Source organism: Taeniopygia guttata, chromosome 3 (assembly GCF_048771995.1).
Source record: "Taeniopygia guttata chromosome 3, bTaeGut7.mat, whole genome shotgun sequence".
NCBI classification, from domain to species: domain Eukaryota; kingdom Metazoa; phylum Chordata; class Aves; order Passeriformes; family Estrildidae; genus Taeniopygia; species Taeniopygia guttata.
The window spans coordinates 108354588-108377569 of record NC_133027.1 but is presented as its reverse complement, the minus strand read 5'-3'; the positions used below and the strand labels follow the sequence as shown (position 1 = coordinate 108377569).

At 36.6% G+C, this 22982-nt stretch overlaps 1 protein-coding gene across 4 annotated transcripts in view; it reads left to right on the top strand.

Moving 5' to 3' along the window:
* BABAM2 (BRISC and BRCA1 A complex member 2) overlaps positions 1-22982 on the top strand; it is a 159857-nt gene that overhangs the window by 116086 nt on the left and 20789 nt on the right. For all 4 annotated transcript variants that reach the window (XR_005980028.2, XR_005980029.2, XM_030269196.4 and 1 more), the window contains 3 exons: positions 6004-6103; positions 8043-8113; positions 9572-9654. Coding sequence is in view for 2 of the 4 variants with exons in the window: in XM_030269196.4 (XP_030125056.1) it covers positions 6004-6103; positions 8043-8113; positions 9572-9654 (254 nt within the window). In the remaining 2 variants the exon portion in view is untranslated. The remainder of the gene's footprint in view (positions 1-6003; positions 6104-8042; positions 8114-9571; positions 9655-22982) is intronic.

The following is a 22982-nucleotide window of genomic DNA, read 5'->3' as shown; positions in this document are numbered from 1 at the left end:
TGAAACTAGAATACATTCTGGTTTTAGTATTTGCTTTTTACAGTGATTATTTCATATTTTTTTCCAGTCACTAGTCAGGACAAGCTCAGAGGTATTTACTCTGAACCACTAGTAGGTCAAGGAAAAAATGATGGTATCATCCTTTCAGCTCTAATGGCCAGATGCTGAGCCTGAGTTTGACCAGGATTCTTTCTTCAGATAAGTAGATTTGGCGTAGTTTTCCCTCTAGGTCTATTTGTGATTTTATTTCTTCTTCCAGTACATTCAATAATATAGATGCCTCAGATTATATCTCTTAGCTGAAAACATACATTTCTGTTTTACCAGTATTGTAGTAGAAGTAATTCAAAGTAAAAATTATTTTTTTAAAAATAGAATGGAAATCTTTTGTGGATACCCTTCCTTTTGTGATAGATTTGAGAGGACAAGCAATATGTTAATTATGTTTGCTTTAAATGAACTATTACAGGAAAGGAAAGAAAATGCTGTCTCAAACCTAGACTGTCCAATTTTTCAGTACAAATAATGCTAAGCTTTGTGTTGCTGATCGAAGCACTATCCCAAGGCTTCTGCCAAGCACCACGTTGTTTGTGTGATAGGAGGGATTTGGTTACAGTCAGGCAAGTCTGAAAAATGGTAAACTGACAGCAAATCTGGGATCATGGTTGCTAAGGCAGCTTTTGTGGTCACGTGCTTTTATTTGATGTGGTTCCTTGTGTCTCTTGTGCCAAATGGTGTAATGTACTAAAGTGATGAAACTGCAAAAGAAAAAAAGTCAACTATTTACTTCAGCAACAAAGGACAAAGAGAACAGGGAAGGAGATCAAAGCCCTTAACATGCCTCTCAAAATAGGAAAAAAAGAGCAAAAAGAAGGGAATTTCTTTCCACATGCTTGAGGCTACTCTTGGATATAGCCATCATGAGTAATAAACCCTTTAAATGCTCATGTCTGCAGTGTGCTTCAGTTTCAAAATACAGCAGGTATTACAGAGAGTTAAAAAGGTAATTTTACCAATCTTGGTAAAATAAAGGGCTATAGTCTATAAAGTGTAAAGTCTACTTTCCATCACTGGTACATAGATTTGACAATGTTTTAACACTGGCCACACTGACAGAAAAGCTCATAATTAAACCCATATAAAAGGTCTTTCCACACAGAGGCAATTGTTTACATTTCAAAGTTAGATGAATCTATAACTCCATCATTCACAATCATTGAACTTGTCTTTTCCCTGTTTTCTGTGTGTTTTGCAGAAAGAATATATTTGAGTTAGAAATGTTGAGTGCAGTCAATATTATATACCAATTTATTTTGGTATAAAGCTGTTTAATGCTATATCACATTGTATTCAGGATAAGGATTATTCTTACAGTTCTGAATCTCCTCACCTAAATACACATTTTCTACTCTCCCTAAAAAAACTCCTATCAAGAAAGGTACCTCCTTTTAAAAGTATAGCTTTTCTGTTGATGCTCTTTTCTTTGTGATATTTGTTTCACAGAAAAGCTTATGCAATTTTTGAAAATGGGGAATAGGAACAGGTAAGGGGGGAGCACAATGTGTAAACTGTATTATATGTGCATAGGTCCTTAGCTGTAGTAGCATAACCTGTGTTAACACTTAACTCTTTAAACTGTGATGTAGAGAGTGGTCTGAAATAATCCTCATTTTTCAGACTTAAACAAAAGTTTCTCAGCAGTCTAGAGAAACCTGTATTTTTTTTCTCTTTGGAGAGAGAGGGAAGCAAAATGAACGGCAGAGAAGAGGTGGTGAGAATGAAGGAGTTTAGGGGAATTAGGCAGGCCCAAGAGCTGTAGGGAAGGGGGTAGGGATAGGAGTAAGAGCATCTGTCTACATGCCTGTAAGTGTTCCTTGCTAAAGAACTCAGTCTTCTGAGCTTGAAACTTGCAAGTACCCTTCTTCCCTAATGAAGTGATGGGTAAATAACTGGTCCTTTACCTTTAAATACTCAAGAACAAAAACAGTCACTTCTCTAAACTTGTGAATTAATGCTAAGCCATTTATTGAGGATGATTTCTTGAGAAAGACATTTTAATTAATTATAAGTTATCAAAAAATGTGGTAGAATTTTGCATTTTGTCTGTTGGTCTGAATAAATAGATCCATTGAGAGACAGAGCAAGTCGCTTGGAATGCACCAGTCAACAGCAGAAATGTAAACATACTCCAGCTATGCTTTCTGAACTTGTATTTCAGCATGTCACAGAACAAAACTTGTATTAATGCAGGCTGACTGCTGCACTTGTTGAATTCAGTAGTGAGTTCCTCATAATATGCAATTTAATTTCCAGACCATGGATCAGATCACATTGTGACTGACTCTGGACATCCAGGAGGACAGGATCTTACTGCAAAGAGCCTCTGCTCTGTCTTAAAATGAGATGTATGAGGTTGATTTGCAGAGCTGAGAAGGCTTAGAGTAAGAGAAAGCAAATAAAATTCTGAGGCCAACAGGTCTTTGTTCCAGCATGTTTGTATAACCTTATCTCTGAGACAGGTAGATCTGCCATGTATTTAATCTTCATCTGGTACTAGTCGAAATGAAATAGCATTCCCTAAGACTGTTGCTTCATGAATTGTTAAAATTACAGAAAATACCAGACTGTTTGAATTCTAGCCTTTAAAAAGTAGCAGTTTATTGGAAAAAACAGTGTAAAACTCAAACACAATTCAATTGATTGTACTGAAACTAACCTTACTCTGACAGCTGTAGGGGAGCAATTGTCTGTGCTTCCTCATATCTCTTGATGCTTTTTGTTTAACATTTTTTGTTGATGTGATAAAATGAATGTGGGGTTTTTTGTTTGTTTGTTGTTGTTTGTTTGTTTGTTTGTTTTTGTAAGGGGTGTATAGCACTGATACTGAGAAGGAAAGCTTGATTGCAAACAGAAGTGTTTAAGATCTATGCTCCGAGGCCCAACTATCTGGAAAGCAGATTTGACATGCAGCAATCTTTAGCTCGTGCTGGTGAAATACTTTGCCAAATGGAATGCCCTTCACTATAAAAGCACTTATAGCACTTTGTTTGGCACTTTTTCTTTTGATGGGACTGTGAGGTACCTCAAAAAGCAGCCTTAGATATTGAGCTGCGTGGTGACATCCCCTTGCCCAGTTGTCTCCATTTTGCACCCTTTACAGGTCCTTCTTTGGCATTGTGGAAGTGTCTGCTTTCTTCAGTTGCAGGTTTATTATAAGTCAAATTAATTTTTATGGCCTCTTGCCTGGTCTCAGGGTTGTGAGATGTGGCAAATATGTTCCTTTAACATGACAGACATTGTAGTACAGCACAGTCAAATCAAACTTTGAGCTTCTTCACCTGTTTAAAAATAAAAGGTAAATATCAGTTTAATGAGGCAAATGAATCTTAATTGCTAAATGTTTATAGACAGTTTTGAGATGGTCATATGCAAGGTCCTGTGCAAATGCAGTATTTTATTAAAATATTTAATAAGCAGAATCTCTGACCTAATAGAGGGAACAGAGACGCCTGTCCACTCTTAATTTTCCCTACCCATAATTATTTCTACAGAATATAAATTACAGATGGTACAGCTTTATTCTGTTTTCAGAGGATAATTATACTAGAAATTCCAGCCTTTTTTCTGTGGAGGGACCTCTTTCTCAGAAACCATACCTTTTAGCAGTCTGTTTTTCATTTGAGAAGGGCTGGATTTCCATTTATGTCAACACGTTTTTACGGGATGGCTACTTTCAAAAGATGGATAGAGGTAAAATGGGAAACCCTTACTCACAAATCATAATAATTCCATCTGGAAGATGTATTGTAAGATGATGATATAGGAGTGGAAGCTTTTTTTTTTTTGCATGTGTAGTCTGTTAGAGATGACTCTTAATTTCATACCTGCTATTGTAACTGGGAGAGAAACCAGTAATTCCTGTTGTAGTCATCTGAGCATCTTCAGTGCTATGTCCGTGCTGCAAGGGAACTTGGACTTGGTGTCAAATGAAGCAAGGCAGGATGCAAAATGGACAGTACCAGCTGCTCTGTGTATGAGATTGGAGGCTTTTATGGATATATTTAATAATATGTAAGGAGTTAAATAAACTGGAAGTCAGGGTCCTAAAGTAAGGTTCACAACCCACTTCTACAATACCAGAGGTCAAGTTTTCCATTCTCCAATGTTATAGATCAGTGGACCTGCTATATTACAATTTTGTAAGAACATATTTTTTCAGAAATGTTCCAACTTTCTAATCATCTTAGTCATACTTCAGTGCTTTCAACCATCCACAAGTTGCAAAATTATATTCTTGTGTGAATAATTTTAGTAAGGGGGTAGTAGCAAGGAAACTGAATTCTGTTTAAAAAAATCCCATTCAAGTCTTACTTCTGCTAGAAAAGTTTGTTTGTTTTTTTATGTAGCTGTGGTGTACTCAAGACTTTTTTTTCTCATCATTGCATATGCAAAATCCAGACCTGCAGAACTGTTCCATGTGGTGAACAGTCTGCTAAACCCAGACTGTTTTGCCTGAGTAGCAGATTTCCATATACCTCATTATGAGTTTGGGATTTTTTTGATTTATGTAGTCTCTGTTCCTTCAAAGGGATGCATGACTGTAGACCTTTATACCTACCAAAGTGGTTTCTTATCAAGTAGTGAGGAAAATAAGAGGCCAGATCTTGTAGGAGAGTAAAAGACTTGTTTTGCAGAGAAGAACTTTTCTTTCTAGCAGTCTAATTTGTCATGGAAACAGCATGTAAACAGGAGGCCACACAAAGTAAATTAGCTCTTGAAGCATTTTTATGGTGTCCAAGTTGGTTCTGGATGGTTAGTGAATGATGTAATCCACAGTATGTAATGCAAATTTTTATTCCGTAAGGACTATAAAGAAAGATTTAGGTCAGTACTGCTAGAAGGAAGTAGCATGGACTTTACTTAGTTGTTGCCTTATACAGCCTGATTTAAATAAGTGTTAGATCTTTCCACACCAAAGAAGCCATTATTCTGAGTAATAGCAGGTGTGCTTCAGTCTTCTGTCCTTTGATAGAGGCAAATGGTTAAGCTGCCTAAATGCATCTCTGAAGTTACCTTATTTCTGTGATTTCCTACCATTCAGATGTCCAGTATGTGCATGGACAGAATTAATATCCTTGTTTTTGTCATTTCCTACTGGGAATGAACAAAATCATAGAATCCTAGACTATAATCATAAGCCAATGTAGATTGGCAAGAAGGAGCTTATCTGGCCAAGGCACTCCTCAGAGCTTTTAGCCCCTGTTGTTCAGCTGAGCTTTGAGCACCTCCAAGGACATAGCACCACTGAGTCCCACTTCAGAGAAGCCTCTGACCCCACCATCTCTATAATTTTCCATTAGATAGTTGAAGACATCAATATGCTTTCTACTTCCCTTCTCAGTATCCCCCCTCTGCAGTGTTCTCTGAAGACTGAACAAATCCATTTCTTTCAGCATCCTTCTTACATCATCATGTACCTGATAATCTTTCTGACCCACTCCCCCCTTGATTTAGTAGGTTAACATCTGTGTTCTATTGAGAAATCCAAAACTGGAATAGATGACATGATTGATATTTGCATCCGGCCATCTATGCCTCCTCAGTCCCAATTATTTTGATTATTCTTAGCTGGTTTGAAGGTGGATTTTGGAATAGCTGAGGACTTCAGGTCCTCTCCTCCCCCACTAACAAGATGTCTGAACTACAGTACTCCACATCTTACTGATGAGGGCTAAGAAGCAGAACTGTTCACAATGAAAAAGCTATTTCCTGAGAGAATGTTTTGCGTTAGTGATACTCTTGATTTAAGTGGTTAGTTTACAGTGGGTCGTGGTATAACCTGTTTTATAGATGGTATCGCTCAATACTTTCATTATCACCACAGCATAAAATACACTTCCTTTTGGCCATCTGACTTCAAGAATAGGGAAAGAGGACTGTGCAGAAATAATTTTCAAATCTCAGGGGCTGTACATGTAATGCATTCTTAAATTATTTTTCTAGTGCGCTTGGAGGATCCTCTGCCCTTCACATCCCAGCCTTTCCTGGTGGAGGTTGTCTCATTGACTATGTACCCCAAGTATGCCAGCTCCTAACTAACAAGGTAAGCTGCTGTAGACAATCAGTTTTCCTTTCCCTTATGCACTGTGCTGCATTTTCACAGACATCATTATTCTTCTGCCAGGTATGCAAAGCAAGGCATACCTAGGCTGAACTACACAGGGAATACCTTCTTGGTAAGAGCTGAGCACCTGAGCATGACACTGAATGGAATGACTCCTTTAGGTAAACAAGTGAGTTTAGGATTAGATCCCAGAGGAGATTTTTCTTACTGTGACATGTTATTATCTAGGATAAAATGTTATTGCATTGTACAACACTGCATTGCAGTATACTGTTTTTTAGTAAATACAGATGTGTAATTTGCATATTATTGTTCTAGTTGCAAGTTCTCATACCCCAGTCATTATTGTAGGTTTTGAGTACTTTCCATGATTTTTATTCTCAGATGTTTCATCCAGATGAACTGAATCAGCAGTTTCTTGGGATGTTTATACAGTAATAGCTACTTAAGGTTGCTGAAAAGGTTGTGTTCCAGTTAGCTTACTGTTTAAACAAAAAAGAAGGATTGTAGTATTTTGAAAGTTTTGCCATTATTTAAGTATAATTTTCTAAAGAAGGCTTAGGGGTCAACATTTAGAAATTTACCTATTACAGACTTCCTATTTGTATGTTATTTATACCTTCAATTGTCTAAATGAAGAGAATAATTTTATCTTTTAGAAAAAGTTTCTTCAGAATGTATTTTCATAATTGTGTTGGAATCTATCATTAGAGTTGTTTTTGTTGTGGTTTTAAAATTACTTTCTGTTTTTAAAATCTGCAAGTACACTGGGCTGTTTTTATCCTTTCTTAAATGAAGTTGCTTAAGCAAACTTATCGTATGTTTTCCTCTTCCCAAAATAACATTTCAGATCCTACACAAAGCCTTCAAAATAATCTTAGTGTTTTACAAAACACAATGTTTGAGCTTATAAATAGTATTTAAGTTATACAAGGCAGCTCTCAGCAATGGTTGTATCAAGACTTTTTCAGTAATTTTAGGAAAGCATTTGCCAGCCAAGGAATGTTAGTATTGCCATAGCCAAGAAAATACTCTTCCTGCTCTTTTCAGTGAAGGAGAAAATGTTCCTAAATGCTAGTTTTTATTCTGGAAAGCAAAGGAATTTACACGGAGAATCACATATAGAACCATACCATAAGTACTTCCAAGTCACCAGTTGTAAACCAGATGTCCTTGCAGCCTGGTGACACAGGCGTTGGTTTTGTTATGGGTCAAACCCTGCTCACACTGTTCTCTTAAGTGATGCCGCCCAAATGAATGAGAAAACCTACATGGTGTGAGGAGAATTTTGCCTTAAGTCTCCAAATTTAGAATTGTTGGATTTTCTCTGTGCCAGGATAGAAGTCTTTCAAAACCCAGAGTACCTCAGAAACTGTTGCTCGTAGTTGAGTAGGTGGCTCCCTGAGTCAGCATGAAACCAGTGAAAGAGCTTAGTGTTCAGAAGATTTTGTTGGAAGTGCAGTCTTCAGAAAACACCCAAGATCAGTTGTGCAAGAAATTTAATTTTTTCTTCTCTTTATAACCAGAATGTTATTTTGACACTTAGCTTAGTGTCAGTTCAGATAACTGATTTGCCTATCACAGATTTCTACTCAAACTTCAGTAAGGCAATGCTGAGCATTTCTTTCTTTCAGTCTTTGTCTTGTGCAGTTAAACAGTGCTTCAGTCTATTGTGAAAGATTTAACTTTTACTCAGACATGATTGAAGAGATTTCTTTACAAGATATTCTCTGTGCAACGTCCAGAGTCTGTTTTAAAGGCGTTTCAGGATTCTTTAGGGAAATCATGCTAAATGTAGGATTCAGAACTTCTACCATATCAAACATAAATCTTCCTTAACAAGAAATACATTAAAAACTGGGCTTTGGGTTTTTTTAATCTTTATATAGATCTGGATTTGTTTTCTTTCTTTTTTAAGGTACAATATGTTATTCAGGGATACCATAAGCGAAGAGAGTACATTGCAGCTTTCCTGAGTCATTTCGGAACGTAAGTTTTCTTCTGATGCATATTTTTCTGTTGTGTGGGGGAAACTCATTTTCTGCATATGGTTTGTGGTTGTGTGGCTGCTGTCCACTGGATGAGATGAAATCTAGTCATTTTTCACAGAATTACGTGTACAGATTGTCTCTCTGTAACAATACTGGAAAGTACTTCAGCATTATTTTGCTTCTGTGCCAATGGCCAATCTGATTTTTCTAGAAAATAGGTGATGATGGGAAAGGGACAGTAGGGATTTTCCTTATGCAGAAGAAGCATATTTGTTTCTGAATAAATTACTTAAGGGGTCTTTCACTAACAGGCAGTAACTGAGGTGGGAAAATAGGGAAGCAGGTGTGGTTCCAAGCCTTGCAAGAGCCAGAAGCTGCTGCTCAGTGTAAAGGCAGGGCTGGGAGACAGCTGTTCCCACCAACAACCAGTATCCTGTCTCTCAAGAGAAGAGGCTCTTGGATCATGTTGCATTCCTGCAGATGAAAGGTGCATGGCCAGGAATGATAGCACATTAGCTTCACAAATCAATTAATCAGGGCAGACATGGCACTGTGAAGGGTTGGCACTTTGGTTTCCTGCCTAAATGGATCCAGAGTCCAAGCCTTTAGCTAGGTGTTATGAGGGGTCTGTGCTTCCAAGAGGTGATGCCACTGACGTGGATATTCGGGAGCCCTTCAAATCTCAGGTCTCTCAAGTGAGGTTAGGAAAACAGGTGGCTTCTAACATGCACCCAAATTTAATACAGTGATAAAAAGATAACAATAACTTCAACTGGATGTATGAGTAGACAGTCAGTGCAAGCTTAATTTTTACCAAGACATTTCTTTTTCTTCTGAGAAAGCTATATTATAAAAAGGGCCATGTGACTATATGATATTTGCATTGTGGTTTATGAGTTCTGATACTGCTTCAGATTTACAGAATACCAGCTTCTGATGGCTGAAACTTTTAATCCATCTATCAAACAAGTATTCTATATGGAATTTTTAGTTATTATCTCATGTTTTGTATTTTTTATATATACTCTTCCAAATTTTCAAATTTAAACTCTTCACAGCCTTATTTTCCGTTTTACCCCCTCACTCACTACAGAAGTGAAGAAGAATCTTAATTTGGGTACAGGGAATTTGTGTGTCTACAGTTTTTAACAATTTAGCACTGCAGATGTGGTACCAGGTCTCCTTTCATTCAAAAGTATATTTTAAACTGAAAATGTCTTTCCTTTGGGTAAAAACCTCCAATTCCACAGGATAATTAAGACAATTACTGAGATTAAAAGTTTAATCTAATTTACAATTAGCTAGAAAATTGTAACTGTTTATAAAAAAAGCAAATCCTGGAAGATTCTGAACAAACAAAAATAACAATCCCTGTATTACAAAATTTACATATTCATCATCCAGTATTTGAAGGCAAAAACTGTATTCATTTTTTTTGTTGTGTTTTTGTTGATAGTGGTGTGGTGGAATATGATGCAGAAGGATTCACAAAGCTTACTCTGTTGCTGATGTGGAAAGATTTTTGCTTCCTTGTTCACAGTGAGTAACACTTTGCCTCAGGCATAAATGTCTATCCTCTGAAGATGCAAGTTCAAAAGGGAAAATGTACAATTACAGGAAACAATTTAAAAGTTTTAGCTATTTTTATCCAGTGCTTAATCTATTTTTGATGTGACTTAGAAAACACAAAATCTCAAATGTATCTAGAGAAGAGGAGGGGATGCACACCAATAGTGAAATGTTGGCTTTACAGAATGCCAAAAGGGTCTTGGGAAAGTTTCCTGGTAATTTGACTCAAGACTGAGTTCAGTGTTGTAACTTAGCTTTTCAAAAATGTTAGTGATGAGGACTCAGCCCAGGAATACCTAAAATCATCTGTAACTGTCAGGAATTAATGCATTGATAACAACTGTAAAGACACTTTATGTAGAGAAAATATATCACATAAGAAATAACAGCATATTGTCATTAGGATCCAAAACTTATTCCTAGACTGAAACTGTGTAGGCAAAACTGTCCTAACAACATAGCTAGGTTTGCTGTTATTTAAAATTTTTAAATAAAGATTGTATTACTATCAAAATACATTCTTAATTTAAATATATAGGAATTACTCCATGTGGAAATTAGTAAATGTGGCTTTGATATGTAAATGTACCTTTTACATATTACCTTAAGTTTCAATTTCTGTTTTTCCTTGTGGTAAGGTGAAATTCACAGGTATCAAAGATACTTTGATCTGGGGAAATTCAGTCATGTAACTGTTTAGATTTGATTGTTACACCTCTCATTTATGTTTCACATTATTACACTGCAATGTGGGCAGCTGCGACATTGGTATTTGATAGCATTCTAGCACTGGAGTCTTTGTTATTACATAATTTGTTTATTGTGGGCTAGCTTTTCATGTGGAAGACTCATGCTGTCTTGATGACATCGTAGAAAGTTGTCCCAGAGTTCTTAATGCAGGAAGTCAGGATTGCTGTTATTCAGAGAAATCTTTCACCCTGTGTTGTATTGCAGATCATAAAAAATGGTCTCACTAATCCTTTTCCTTCTATGCCTTAAGATTACCTTACCACACACTAATGATCTTAAGAACCATTAGTGATCTTAGAAAACTCAAACCTGAAATTAAAACTCTTCCATCATGTTATTATCATTTATGTTGGGGAAAGAAATAGAATTGAAGTGGTATCTTTGGGAAAATTATCCTCTTGAAATCTTTGCTTACATTTCACTAAAATGGAGAACTGGTGACTGGACAGTTGTCTTCTACGAGATGGCACTTCTTTATGTACAGCCTTCCTGCAGATTTCCCACCTTTCTTACTCCCCAGCATATTTGGGTTAATTTAATCAATGTTAAAATTCCTGTGGATTTGATTTGTGCTGCGAGATAATATACCTTAATACATGTTGAATCACTTAGATTTCAGGGGAATCAAAATTCAAATTTCTGCTAAATAACAGAGTGAGGTTTAATTGTGTAATATTCATGGTATTCAATTAAACTGGCATGAAAGCTACAATTATAACTGAATAGTTTATCACTATGTATTAACCCTGTGGCCTTAGAAATCATACAGTGGCTTAGCTGTGTAAGCCATTGCATCACTCACTTGCTGAACAATTCAGTGCAAAAGCATTTCTGATCCATGCACTGAAGGATATTGCAATGAAAGGACCGAAACCTGCACTTCATTTCCTGAGTGAAGTAATGTAGGCTTTCATCTCCTAACCACTGACATAACTATGTATACTATGGTTGAATATTTAGCAAGCATCTAATAAAATGTCTGGGAGAGATAGCAATAAGTTGAAAACTCTTCTACTTTATGTATTTACTATAGTGTGTAGATAAAGTATTCAGAGGAGAGTAAATAGGTCAGTATACAGAAAGCACTGTGGCGTATCAAATGAAAGGCACCATAGTACATTTTATTGGTATCTAAATTTTGGTTAAAAATTTTAGGTTTGAGATTGTGATTTAGGTGACATTTATAAATACTAACATGAGTCATATTTCCTTTAGAAGATGGATTCAGAGGTTTCCAAAATAACTTTGGCAATGTTTTGCAACTGTTTGCATTGAGAGTTACAAACTTATTTGGACACTAGGAAGCAAAAAACATTCGAAGCAAGTTGAAATTATTCAGAATAGTTTTATTGAATAAAGTGGGTTAAAGAGGAGAGAAACAGAAAAATAGTTCTGAATTGCTGAAGACAGATAACCTGAGAACAACTTCATATGCTAAAAAGAAAAGACTCTACTGTAGTTACAGAATGAAGACCAGAGTCTACACATTCTACCTTAAAACACTGAGGAGCTACCTAGTTGCAGACTTAATCATTAGATTAATGAAGCTGCTGGAGTTATTACATTAGATCAAAGACAAGTCAAAGGAACTGTTTCTTTAGTGGTTTGGTTTTAAGAATTAATCAAGTGCTTTCAAATATAAGACAGAAGAAATAAACATTCAGAGAAGTTCATGCATCCACGTGGGAAAGGAAATCGTTAATCAGGCTTACTGCTTTTGATACTGTTTATGAGTAAGTCCCAGTATGAAGCTTTGTAAGTAAACTTCAATAGACTGCTCACTTTCAATAGACTTCTCTTCTTGTTTATAAATCAGCTATGATTAGTTTTTGGAGACAGATATTTCCTTGTATTCTTGTTCTTGTATACAGCTTATGTATTTATACCATATATAAATTATAGTGTCATATAGGTTGGAGAAGACCTTAAAGATTAAGTCCAGTCACTGATGAAATATCAATATTAGATAAAAACACGTTACATTATCTGTGCATAATTAAGAATTAAATAGCATTATTGTTATAAACACAAGAGTGTAATCTGTATTTGGGCTTTTCAAAGATTAATTATTCTCTTGCAAGATCTTTAGGTTATCAGTACTGAAGAGATGGACAGAAGCTGGCCCAGTATGCAGTAGCAAATGAAACATTGCTTGTGTTAGTGGCTGTTTAAGATGTCTCAAAAGGACAAACATTAAACTAAGAAGGGCTTTTTTCACTGAACAATATTTTAGGAGGTGAAGAATGTTGAAGGCTGCCAGCATTTCTATTTCCAGTTTATTTGGGATGTCAGTCAAGGCAAAGTTGGTTGGGAACATTTGCTGAAAATGACCTTGGCTGACTGTAAGGGATTTCAGTTTCTGTGTGGATAATGCCACTGACCCAGGAGCTCCAAATTGCTGGTCATGTAAAAAACTTGAGTTTAATTGATGATCAATCTTGCTATGGTAATGCCAACTTAAGTAGCTTTTTGTCCACCTTTTAACTTGTCTGTGCAGTTATGTTGTTGTCTCTGGTTGATAATAGGTCAGAAACAGGCGGCATCTCAGCAAGAAGAAAGTTTTGAAATGGAAGAGAGAAACAAGCAAGGGACCTAAAGCATTAGTTGGCTTAGAGACTATACCTGTGAGTGTCAGGCTTTGGGTGGACACCTGCTTCTGGATTCAGGATTTTTTGGTGGACATTACCAAGACCAGCTTCTGATGCATTCTTGTGTCAATATTGCTGTCTGCACATGTTTGTCAGTCTTTTCAAGAAAAGTTATGGGAAAAACAACCTTGTCTGCCTGAGCCATGTCCTAAAAAAAGTAGGCCAAGTATCGAGTAGAATATTTATGTTAGATTGTTTCTGTGAGCTTTTATCTAATGAGCTGTTGTAACTTTCTTATAAGTGCTGTTATTTTATTCTTCTCATTGTTCCTTAAATGAAAATGGGAATTTATGACTCTGAAAACTAAAGAAGGTAAAAAGAGAACATGACTATGTGAATAACAAGGTGGTATCTGATCCTGTCAGGAAAGCAGGATACTTCAGCAGAAATGCCAAACATAACAAAAAAAAATGCTTCAGGAGTCTAGAATGAGAAGTTCATTGCTGATCAAAACAATCTGCAAATATTGTATAAGAGTGTAATTTCTTTCTTAAATGAGAAGCTGTAGATTAACAAAGTGCCAGTGATGTAAAAGTGGCTAGAGAAACTAAAATTTGGATATTATGCTTGGGAATAAGTGTCTTTCTTTTTGGCGGTCTTTTCCTCTGACTCAGTACTTTTAGTTGGTTCCATGTATTTCTTTGAATCTGGTCTTGAGAGTTTCTGAAAAAAACAGAAAGCATGTTCTGCCTGTGGCAAAATATACCCTGAACTGACCAGGTTTCTTCAAAACTTTGTAGATTGTTTCAGTCACTCAGGGCAGAGCATTCTCTGGGCCAGCTCCTGGGTAGTGAAGTGTGTCTTGCTTACTGAAGCCAGTGAAAACTGCAGATACACTGCAGTGCTGTGGACAGGCAGTGTGATGGAAAAATAGCCTGAGTCACAGGCTATTTAGTTCTGCACTAAACTAGGCATGGGCTTAGGCAGGGGCTAATCACAGGACTGAATTGTAGCATTTGGAAAATTAATGAGTCTTTTGCTGATAATTTTTCTCCGTGGTGTATTTTTCTCCTTTTTTTTTTTTCCTAAGGGATACTGCCAAGTAGATTTCATTTGAATTTTTTATTGAAAGCTGGTAATATTATTTTTGACATTAAGAGTGCTTTAAACACTTTGTTCCTTTGATTCCACCTTAGCTATTTACTTGTATGTGAGCCAAATGAGACTTTTTTTTAATATAGGTAATCATAATGGATGCAAGTGAATCTGAAAAGTGGTTTTCTTTTCCTCTTTTCCTGTTTCTCTAGGTTCATTTTGTTTTCATGTCACTCAAGATAAGCTAGTTGTAGGTTCCTATTTGTAATTGCAGAAAAGGGAAGAATGGACAGCAGAAAGCTTATAAAACTTGGTATGGACAGCAACAAACAGGAAGCAATAGTTGTGATACTAATTAGGCTTTATAAGAATCTTATAGATGGCCTGATGTGGGTGGACTGGCAAGGTATTCTAAAATGTCATTTTGCTGTGGATATTGCTTTTTTAATTTCTGAGAAACACTTGTGTTTGCCACGCTTTTAAAACTGTAGTGTATTGCTGCAGACATTAATTGACGTTCTTCCAGCAACTACAAGCACTTTAACAAATGGGCTGAAAGGTTTTGTAATAACGACTTACAAAATTGCACTTTTCAGAAAAGTGAACTGTTGATTTTTTTATATTTTATATTTATATATCTCTAGACTATGACTACTATGTGCCCAAGTATATGACAGATAACTACAATTCCCAGAAATGATACCTGACATAGAAAAAGGATATAATCCTATTTTCTCCACTCAATTTTTGAAAAGAAATAATTAGTTACAAAAAGTAATTGACAGGGACAGGACTTGAGTACAGGTTGTGGTGCTTATTCTTCTTACTCCATGTCTGGTTTGTGTCTACGGGCTTTGGTAACTCACAGATATTTTTCTCTAAGATGAGAACTGCTTTAAAGGTGTGAAATAGACCAAGTTCAAAATTGCTCATAATAGCAAGTAGAAAACAAATACCTTGTTTTCAGTCCAGAAAGGAGTTGATGAGCAGGGGTTTCATGGATGAGTCCTAGATTCAATACCAGGAAATGCTTTCAGAAAAGAAACAGGATGATACACAGCACCACAGGATTATTAGAGATATAAAATTTCTAGAAATAAGAGCTGCATCAAGATAAGAAACATTTTCTGAATCATTCTTCCCTGTCTTTCCTCCTTCTATGCAATGACAATCACTTATGTCACCAAAATAATTTTTTTATAAAAATCCATATGTGACATAGCAATAGCACACAGAAGCAAGCGCTGAATACCTTTTATGAAATAGATAAATATAATTCATTTTGGAATAATAAGGAATACACCTTAATTTAGAGATGGAACTGGTCACAAAGATGCATAAATGTCAAAAAGGGGGAAGGAGGGAGTGAAGCTGCTTTTCTGTCTCCTTTGTCAGCAGTCCCTCTGCCCCATTCAGCAGCAGTCCTGTCTTTTCCCGAGTTATCCTTTTACTGTTCCTGTAGCAGCCCTTGTTGTCCTTAACTCACATTGCCAGATTCAATTCTAGGTCAGCTTTGACGTTCCCAGTCCTGTCTCTGCATGCTCAGGGAGTGTCCACATCTCCTGTGATTCCTTGTTATGCTTTGTTTTATCAGTTCCTTGCTCATCCACGTAGTCCTCCTGCTGCTTGTGTTTGCCTTTCTGCTCGCTAGGATAGACTGTTCTTGAGTTTAATGGAGGTCATCATGGACCCATCTTCTCACCAGGACCATTATCCCATAGGAGTCTTCCATGGGAGGAGCAAGACCCCTGAACAGCCTGAGCTCTGCTCCCTGAAGCTTAGGGATGTGATCCTGATGTTTGTCTTACATCATCCTCGAATGGTGATTCACAAAGTGCACCAAAAATGGCTGGTGGTGTAGAAAACGTGTCATAAAAGAATATGTTCCGCAAAATAGTTCTTTAGCTCATTAAAAAGCAATAGAAGGATAAGCTTTTAGTATTGTGTAAGATGGCTTGAAGAGTAAAAGTGGTAATTGTGATGTTCAGGAGTGGGAAGATGCAAAGGGCCTGTACTGCAGTTAAAAATACCTGGAGTGGCTTAGTTGGCTGTGTGGGCCAGATGGGATTGCACTGGGCTGGGTTTTGAAAGCTGCAAGCCTGCAAGTTGCAAGCAGGATAGCAGGTGTGGCAGCACAGGGTCCTCTTGACCTGCAGGATAATTTCACACTGGCCACAGATGAGAATGAAGTAAAATAGGTTGTTTAGGTTGTTTTTTTTTTTTTTCAAATCCCAGGAAGCATTTAAAACAGAAAAAACAACTTATTTACAAGCCTCATAATATTAATAAAATGTTGGTGAGAGAAGACAATGGTTTTGCACATCTGCTTTTCAGGTATAAACATAGTTTAGAAGTCTTCCTGTCCAGTTGGAAGGTAACATAAAACTTCTCAGCATCTATCAGTGTATCTCTGCTCAGAAGGCAGAAGAGTATTTTTTGCAGTGATCACCAGCCTGTGCCAAGAAAGGGCATGGCTTGCTTTTTACACCATAACAACTGCAACTGTATTTAAGTTTCAAGCTTCAAACAATTCAGACAGAGAAGAGACAGCTTTTAGTCACATCAATCTCATCAGCAAATTGAGAAGTTACTATAGAAACTGTAACAGCAGAAACAATAAAAGGAAATAAAAACGGAAGGAGGAGAGAATTAAGATCTTTGAGAATTTGAAGTAAAAATAAAACAAAATACAAGTAAGTAGCTGAAACTGGTAATAAGAAATCTTTTTCTTAATTCATATAAATATGATTACAGAAATTTGAGAAGGAAAATACCTGCTAAGGCCATTATGCCATTTCTTTGGGGTCAATATAGGATTGTGAGCTATTGCACAGGATATTTTTAGGAGGTAGTCCAGTCCTGTTGTCCAATAAGAGAAGTCCAATAAGAGTATGACATAGATGTGGTGGGCAATGACACTCAAAAGTAAGAAGATCTTATAAAGCTGTTTTCAGATTAAGTTATAGCTCTATAACATGGTCTTGGACCACATAGCTGGAAACTGCTTGAAGAATATCTTGATTTGATCCGTTATTTAGTTCCTCTGTAAAACTAAACCAATAGTTAGATACGCAGTCTGTAGCACATGACTGTAACTTAAGTCACTCAAAATATTTTTATCACTTTTTTTTTTTAAATGCTGGTTTGTATGAAGGATGGAGTACTTAAAAAAAGTTACAGGTTCCAATAAAGACATGGGATATTTTTACAACTGTGTAATATGCCTATGTTGAAAGAAAATCAAAACAATTGTAATCATAAATCTAGTTGCCACTGGCGCCTAGATTGTATTATAGTTTCCACTACCAGTGGAAGGAGATCCACGAGGTGGATACGGAAATGTCATACAGCCGTCCTGAAATAAAAATTAGTTACATTATATTTAAAGAAACCCAAACAGACAAAACCAACTAACAAACCAAAATAAGGAAAGCTAATTAAACAAATCGACTCTGTAATGTGTCAGAATAGTTTCATCCATCACAATTCATTGTTTCCATTTTGCCTATAGTGGTTTGTCTTTTATTGTTTAGTATTGTATAGTAGTAGTAGTAGTTGTTGTTCCTATTTTTTTGGAGTATTTACTTGTATTTCTATAGTATTTATTTGACAGTATTTTGTACATAAATCATCTTCCTCATTTACTATACAAGTGTTGACTTTGCCAATGGGGTGGATATTTCCCGTAGCAAGGGCAGACCTAATTATTTCAAAGCCAGCTGTGATTACCAACACACCCAGAATGCCATAAGTGTCTCAGCTAAAATTCCATAAACAGCTTTTCCTTTCAGATTTGAAATTTTGAAATGCTGATTTCAAAATAACATCTTTCTGCAAAAAAACTGTTTTTCTCCAGAAGGGATGTCAGCCCTAATAATATTTAATAAATTCATATTCCTGTGACTGCACTCTGTTAATATAAAGTCTTACACTAATGCCATTGATATGTTCTTTGTCATCCTTGCTTTCTCATTCCTGCAAGAATAAATCATCACACACCAAAGCAGGATAGCTGTGGGATTCAGTAATTTTTGTGTATTTTAAGCCAAGTTTCCCCTTTCATTTTTTGCCAGTAGAATGTAGGCCAAAGGCCTTCAGCACACATCAGTCCAGGAAATACTCACTAAGCAAAGTAGCCTGAAATCCTGCCCTGAGGAGCTTTGTGCTAGACACTGTAGCCCCCAAAATGCTTGTGGCTAAATCCATTCAGGTTTCTCCATAGGAACCATGATCAATATGAATCCTGAAAGGCCTTCAGCACTGGAATTTTTATGTGAAAAATGAAGAAAGTTCTTTTTCCTTAAAATTAAGTAAAGATTTTTCACCCATTCTACAGGCTGTCTGAATCATCTGTCTCATAGGAGAAGTCGTGTCAAAAAATCTAGTATCAATTTTCTTTTTAAATAGGGCTAGAGAGATGTGTAAGTGATATGGTATATGTATTGCCATGTAGTTGCACTGTAAATTCACATGGGTCTCATCCACATTATCACAGGAAAACTGCAGAGCTCTGAGTTCAAGGAGCTTTTCAGTTTGAGGCCATACATTCAAATCCACTGTTTTTCCCGGCAGTGTGAGCTCAACTGCAAGTAAGGCAGAGAGAATGTGAAATTCAGTGAACCAAAAAAAGAACAGGCAGAAAGATGATGAATATGTACTAATAAGAGACAGAAATGCAGTTCTGGAGCCTGGAATATGTGTTTCCTGTTTCCATTACTTACTTCATCAGAAGTACTTGAGTGCAGAGGCAGTCTCTCACCAAAGCTGGATGATAAGTAAGGAGTGAGTCAGGGAATTTTTGGGAAGAGAACAGCTAGTATCAGGCTAAGATTCTTCAGTGTTCTCTGGAGATTTGAGTTTGGCATATACTTCTTGGTTTTCTGGTGAAATAATTTAAACAAAACTTCTCCATGGATTCTGAAGTATATGCTATGGCAGTCAGCAGTGGAAGGACTTGTGTTTGCCTATATAAAGTATTTTCTACTAGTAAGTCTCAGAAGATTTGCATCCCACAGGCTAGTATTTAGTATCAGCAGGCAAGTTGACTTGCTCCTTTATTCCTGATCTGGAATGCCTAAAGAACCTCTCAATTCATGAATGTGCTGTGAAACCATTTTTAAAATATTTTACATAGCTAATGTCATTCTTATGATTATCAGAATTATCACATTGAAAAGCTCATGCAGAAATGAACACAATTAATTGTAGCAAGCCTTCAGTGTTGTGCAGTAAATAAATGCAGAGGGAGAGGGTCTGTCAGATGGGAGAAGCCAGAACAGTGTCTCCTTTGGCTGGCTCTGTGCAGTCTGGGACCATTTGGAACTGGAAACAGCACTGTGTTATCTTCTGTTTGAAGACAGCTCCATAAAGCAAGTATGGATTGAACTAAGGTTGTGCAGGCCATAAAATCTTGTCAAAGTAGAAGTCTCAACAATAAAATATCCAGATCACTCAGTGTTCATGAGTGCATAACAAATTTCAGGTGCAATAAACTGCTGCAGAATCAAGCATCCCAAAGGTTAGCAAGATAACCAGTATGGCAGCATCCAAGGATTAAAATGATTAATTCAGTGAGTAAATGTTGGCTTTTGTGAAAACAATTATCTGCATTTATCCAGTGCCTTATGAAGGATAAATAAACCTTTTTCCTAGAACAGGGGAACAGTATATGGAAAATTTTTTAAATGTTATCGTCTACATGCTTTGAAATATATTAATGGTCACCATGCATTTCAAGCATGGTTTTGTTTTTCCATCTCTTTTCCTCAGTGCTTAAAGGTGGAAAGAAGGGCACTGTGGTAAACCTGCCCTTTTATTCTGATCATTTTTCCTTCTGAAAACCTGTAGCAGCATTGGTACATGCTTTTTCTGAGACATTCCTTCGTATTTCATATCCTGTTGAATGAGTTGTAAAATGAGATGCTAAAGATACTATTTTAAAGTTAATAGGATAGTGAAAGTCAACTCTGTAGTTGTTGACAAAAGCTTAACAAACCAGGTAACCTGTTCCAGGCCTCAGATTGCTATTTTTTAAGAAAATAAACAGTTCAACCTTACGGATGCAGTGCACAGTTTGTTAGTTATTAATAAACCAAGATTTTTGGCTTTAAGATAACTGTGTTTTGGATATATGTATGCATTAAATACTAAGTCAAGAGAAGCAAATTTGTGTGTTACTTCTAGATACTTTCTTACGTTTCAAAAAGAGAGCAACTTCAACTATTTATAAACTGTAATTAAGTTTCTTTACAGCATGACTCATTCTCAACAAGCAAGTCCTTTTTCTTTTGCTTTCTTATGAGCTGTGTGGGAAAATTAGGGTTCAATCAGTGAAGAATTTGCTCAATGCTTAATTACCCATAAACAGCCCTCCAAGTTCTGCTCGTGTAGTGCTTGCATAAAGACATTATTTTCCCCACTCTATGGCTGTCTAAAAGTTGACTTTTAAAAAATGATCTGTAAATTGTAATGTAGAAGAAAGCAATGTTTTACTGGATTCTTTCTCCAGTCTGCTTCTTTCAGTTCCTCTTACATTAACAGTATGATGCTTAGGAGAGCCAAAGTAAGAAATCATCAGATTTAAATTGCTTAGAGCATGGAACTAAATTAGAAAGCTTTACTTTCCTGAATGAGCTAATTGTTTAAATTTTCCAAAGGAAATGTTTCTATTTCTGCGAGAGAAGGGGTAAATGGGACTTCCTCTGACATAATTTTCATTTTAAATCTTGAGTTTGACAGCAGCATTTTTACCTTTATAACCAAATATTACTGCTTAACTGCATGACATGTATAAGCTTGCTAGCTGAAGTGACTCACTTACGCAGATGAAGTTATTTTTAGGGAGATAATTTGCACTGTTTAGAAGAGAGGAAAAAAGGGAGAGAGAGTCCTACTAAGAGCTAGATCTCTCATTATAGTTTACAGAGCTCATGAACCCAGCATCCAAGCAAAAGATGACTAAGCAAGGGGTCTATTGGTACTTTCAGGAATTTACAGACATGAGTCATCTGCTTATTTTCTGCAGACATATCACCAGGGTACTTTGTGAGTCAGCTGTTATTTGGGAATAGTACTTGTATTCAACATGAATACGTTTTTGTAGTTCTTAGGTAACTAGCATGCCAAACCAACACAGGCTTTTACAGTTTGCCTAGTTCGGGTGTTAATTTACAAAACTGATGTGTTGTTCTTAGCTGTGATGCATTTTTCATGGCAAAGTGTGAATGTTGTCTTGCATGTAATTACAGTAACACCTTTGTCATCTTAGATACTGCATGCAAGCAGATCTGATTTTGTATTAATGTACAGATTGAGAATCAGACTACCTACACATGACAAGGTAAAAAGAAAAATTTTCTTTATTAAGCCATGTGGGATTATGAGCAGAATTTGACCTTTCATGTCCAACACACCTTGCCAGCATTAATTACCAGTGGCATTTGCTTATTTTTTTCATTCTGTGCACCAACAGTGTCAATGCACTGGGACAGAAGCAAGTTCTTGCCTTCCTTTCCTATTGCTGAAATAATAGCTGACTACCTTGAGATATGTATAACACTTTAAACTCAAGGCTATTTCCTGTTTACTGGCCTTTTAGGTGTGGTTGTGTTCCAGAATTAGGGACAGGTTTTTTTACTTGGTCTGGACTCATCCACACCTTGTATTAAGGAAACACTTTGGTTAGAAAACTGGAAGTTTGACGATTTCAGGTGAAGGGTATTATTATAAATCAAAGGCAGTTTAAATTTTTCAAAACTCTTCTTGCAGTTCAGGATAATACTGCTGCTGTCCAGATGTGGGATGCAGAATTTTTAATCTAGTTTTATTATCTGATTTATGTGATCAGTTTATAATATAAGTAATTCCTGAAAATTCCTATACAGATTTTGGTTAATAGAATATATTTTGGTGGTACCTTCTCATAACAAATGCAAGTGTCACTCTAGTGAGAGCACTGCCTTGATTATCCATTTTAAACAGCATTTCTAGTGCTAGGTACTTTGCCCTGAGAGCCTACCTTTAGTTGTAGGTAACAGGGGAAAAATACTATTGCTTCTTGCGTGTGTTATGTAGATGGCAGTTTTGAAGGGAAAATTAATGGAAGTTAGAAAATCTCAACCAAAAAGTCAGTACAAAGACTAAATTATTTGAATGCTTTGCTAAAGTTTGTTATTGCTCTCTCACGAATAAAATAAGTGATAAAATATATAAGTATACAGGCTTGGTTTCTCTTAAGGAGTTGGTGCTTAAGAATGAAAAGGATACACTAGAGAAACAGTTTAAGCACTCAGAGCTGAAGTATTTTAAGATTAAAATAGAGAATCAGTCTTCTTGATTCTTTACCCTTTTCCATGGTGTAGTCCTTCAGAGACTGAGGCACACACATCACTTGTGAGGGGAGGAGACGGCGAGCTTGCTGATAAACTTCCAGGTTACACCAATGTTTTTCAGGGTTGTTATTTAGCAATCATATTATAAAGAGGAATTCGGCAGAGCAATCTTTGAATCTAACCTTTGTTAAAGCAGTGATCTGCCCTCAAATTAGCAGAACTCTGCCCATGTCATTAGTGCTGAAATATGTGCTGGAAGCTGCTGCGTGGGCTGAGTCACCCGGACTCGGGAGCTGTCACGTGTGGCGCAGACACTGGGTCATGAACTGAGCCAAAGCTGTCCTCCACGGGAGGATTTGTTGTATTTTGGGACTGTGGCTGGAATAGCACGTTTGATTTAGTGTGCTTCATGGCTATAAATGCTTTTATTCCTAGAGCTTGGAGGGTCCTTTAGAGAAAAGGGAGATACGGTGTAGCTGATGCACTTCTGAGTATTTAGATGTGATTAGATAAACTGAAAAATGACGGAGCTATC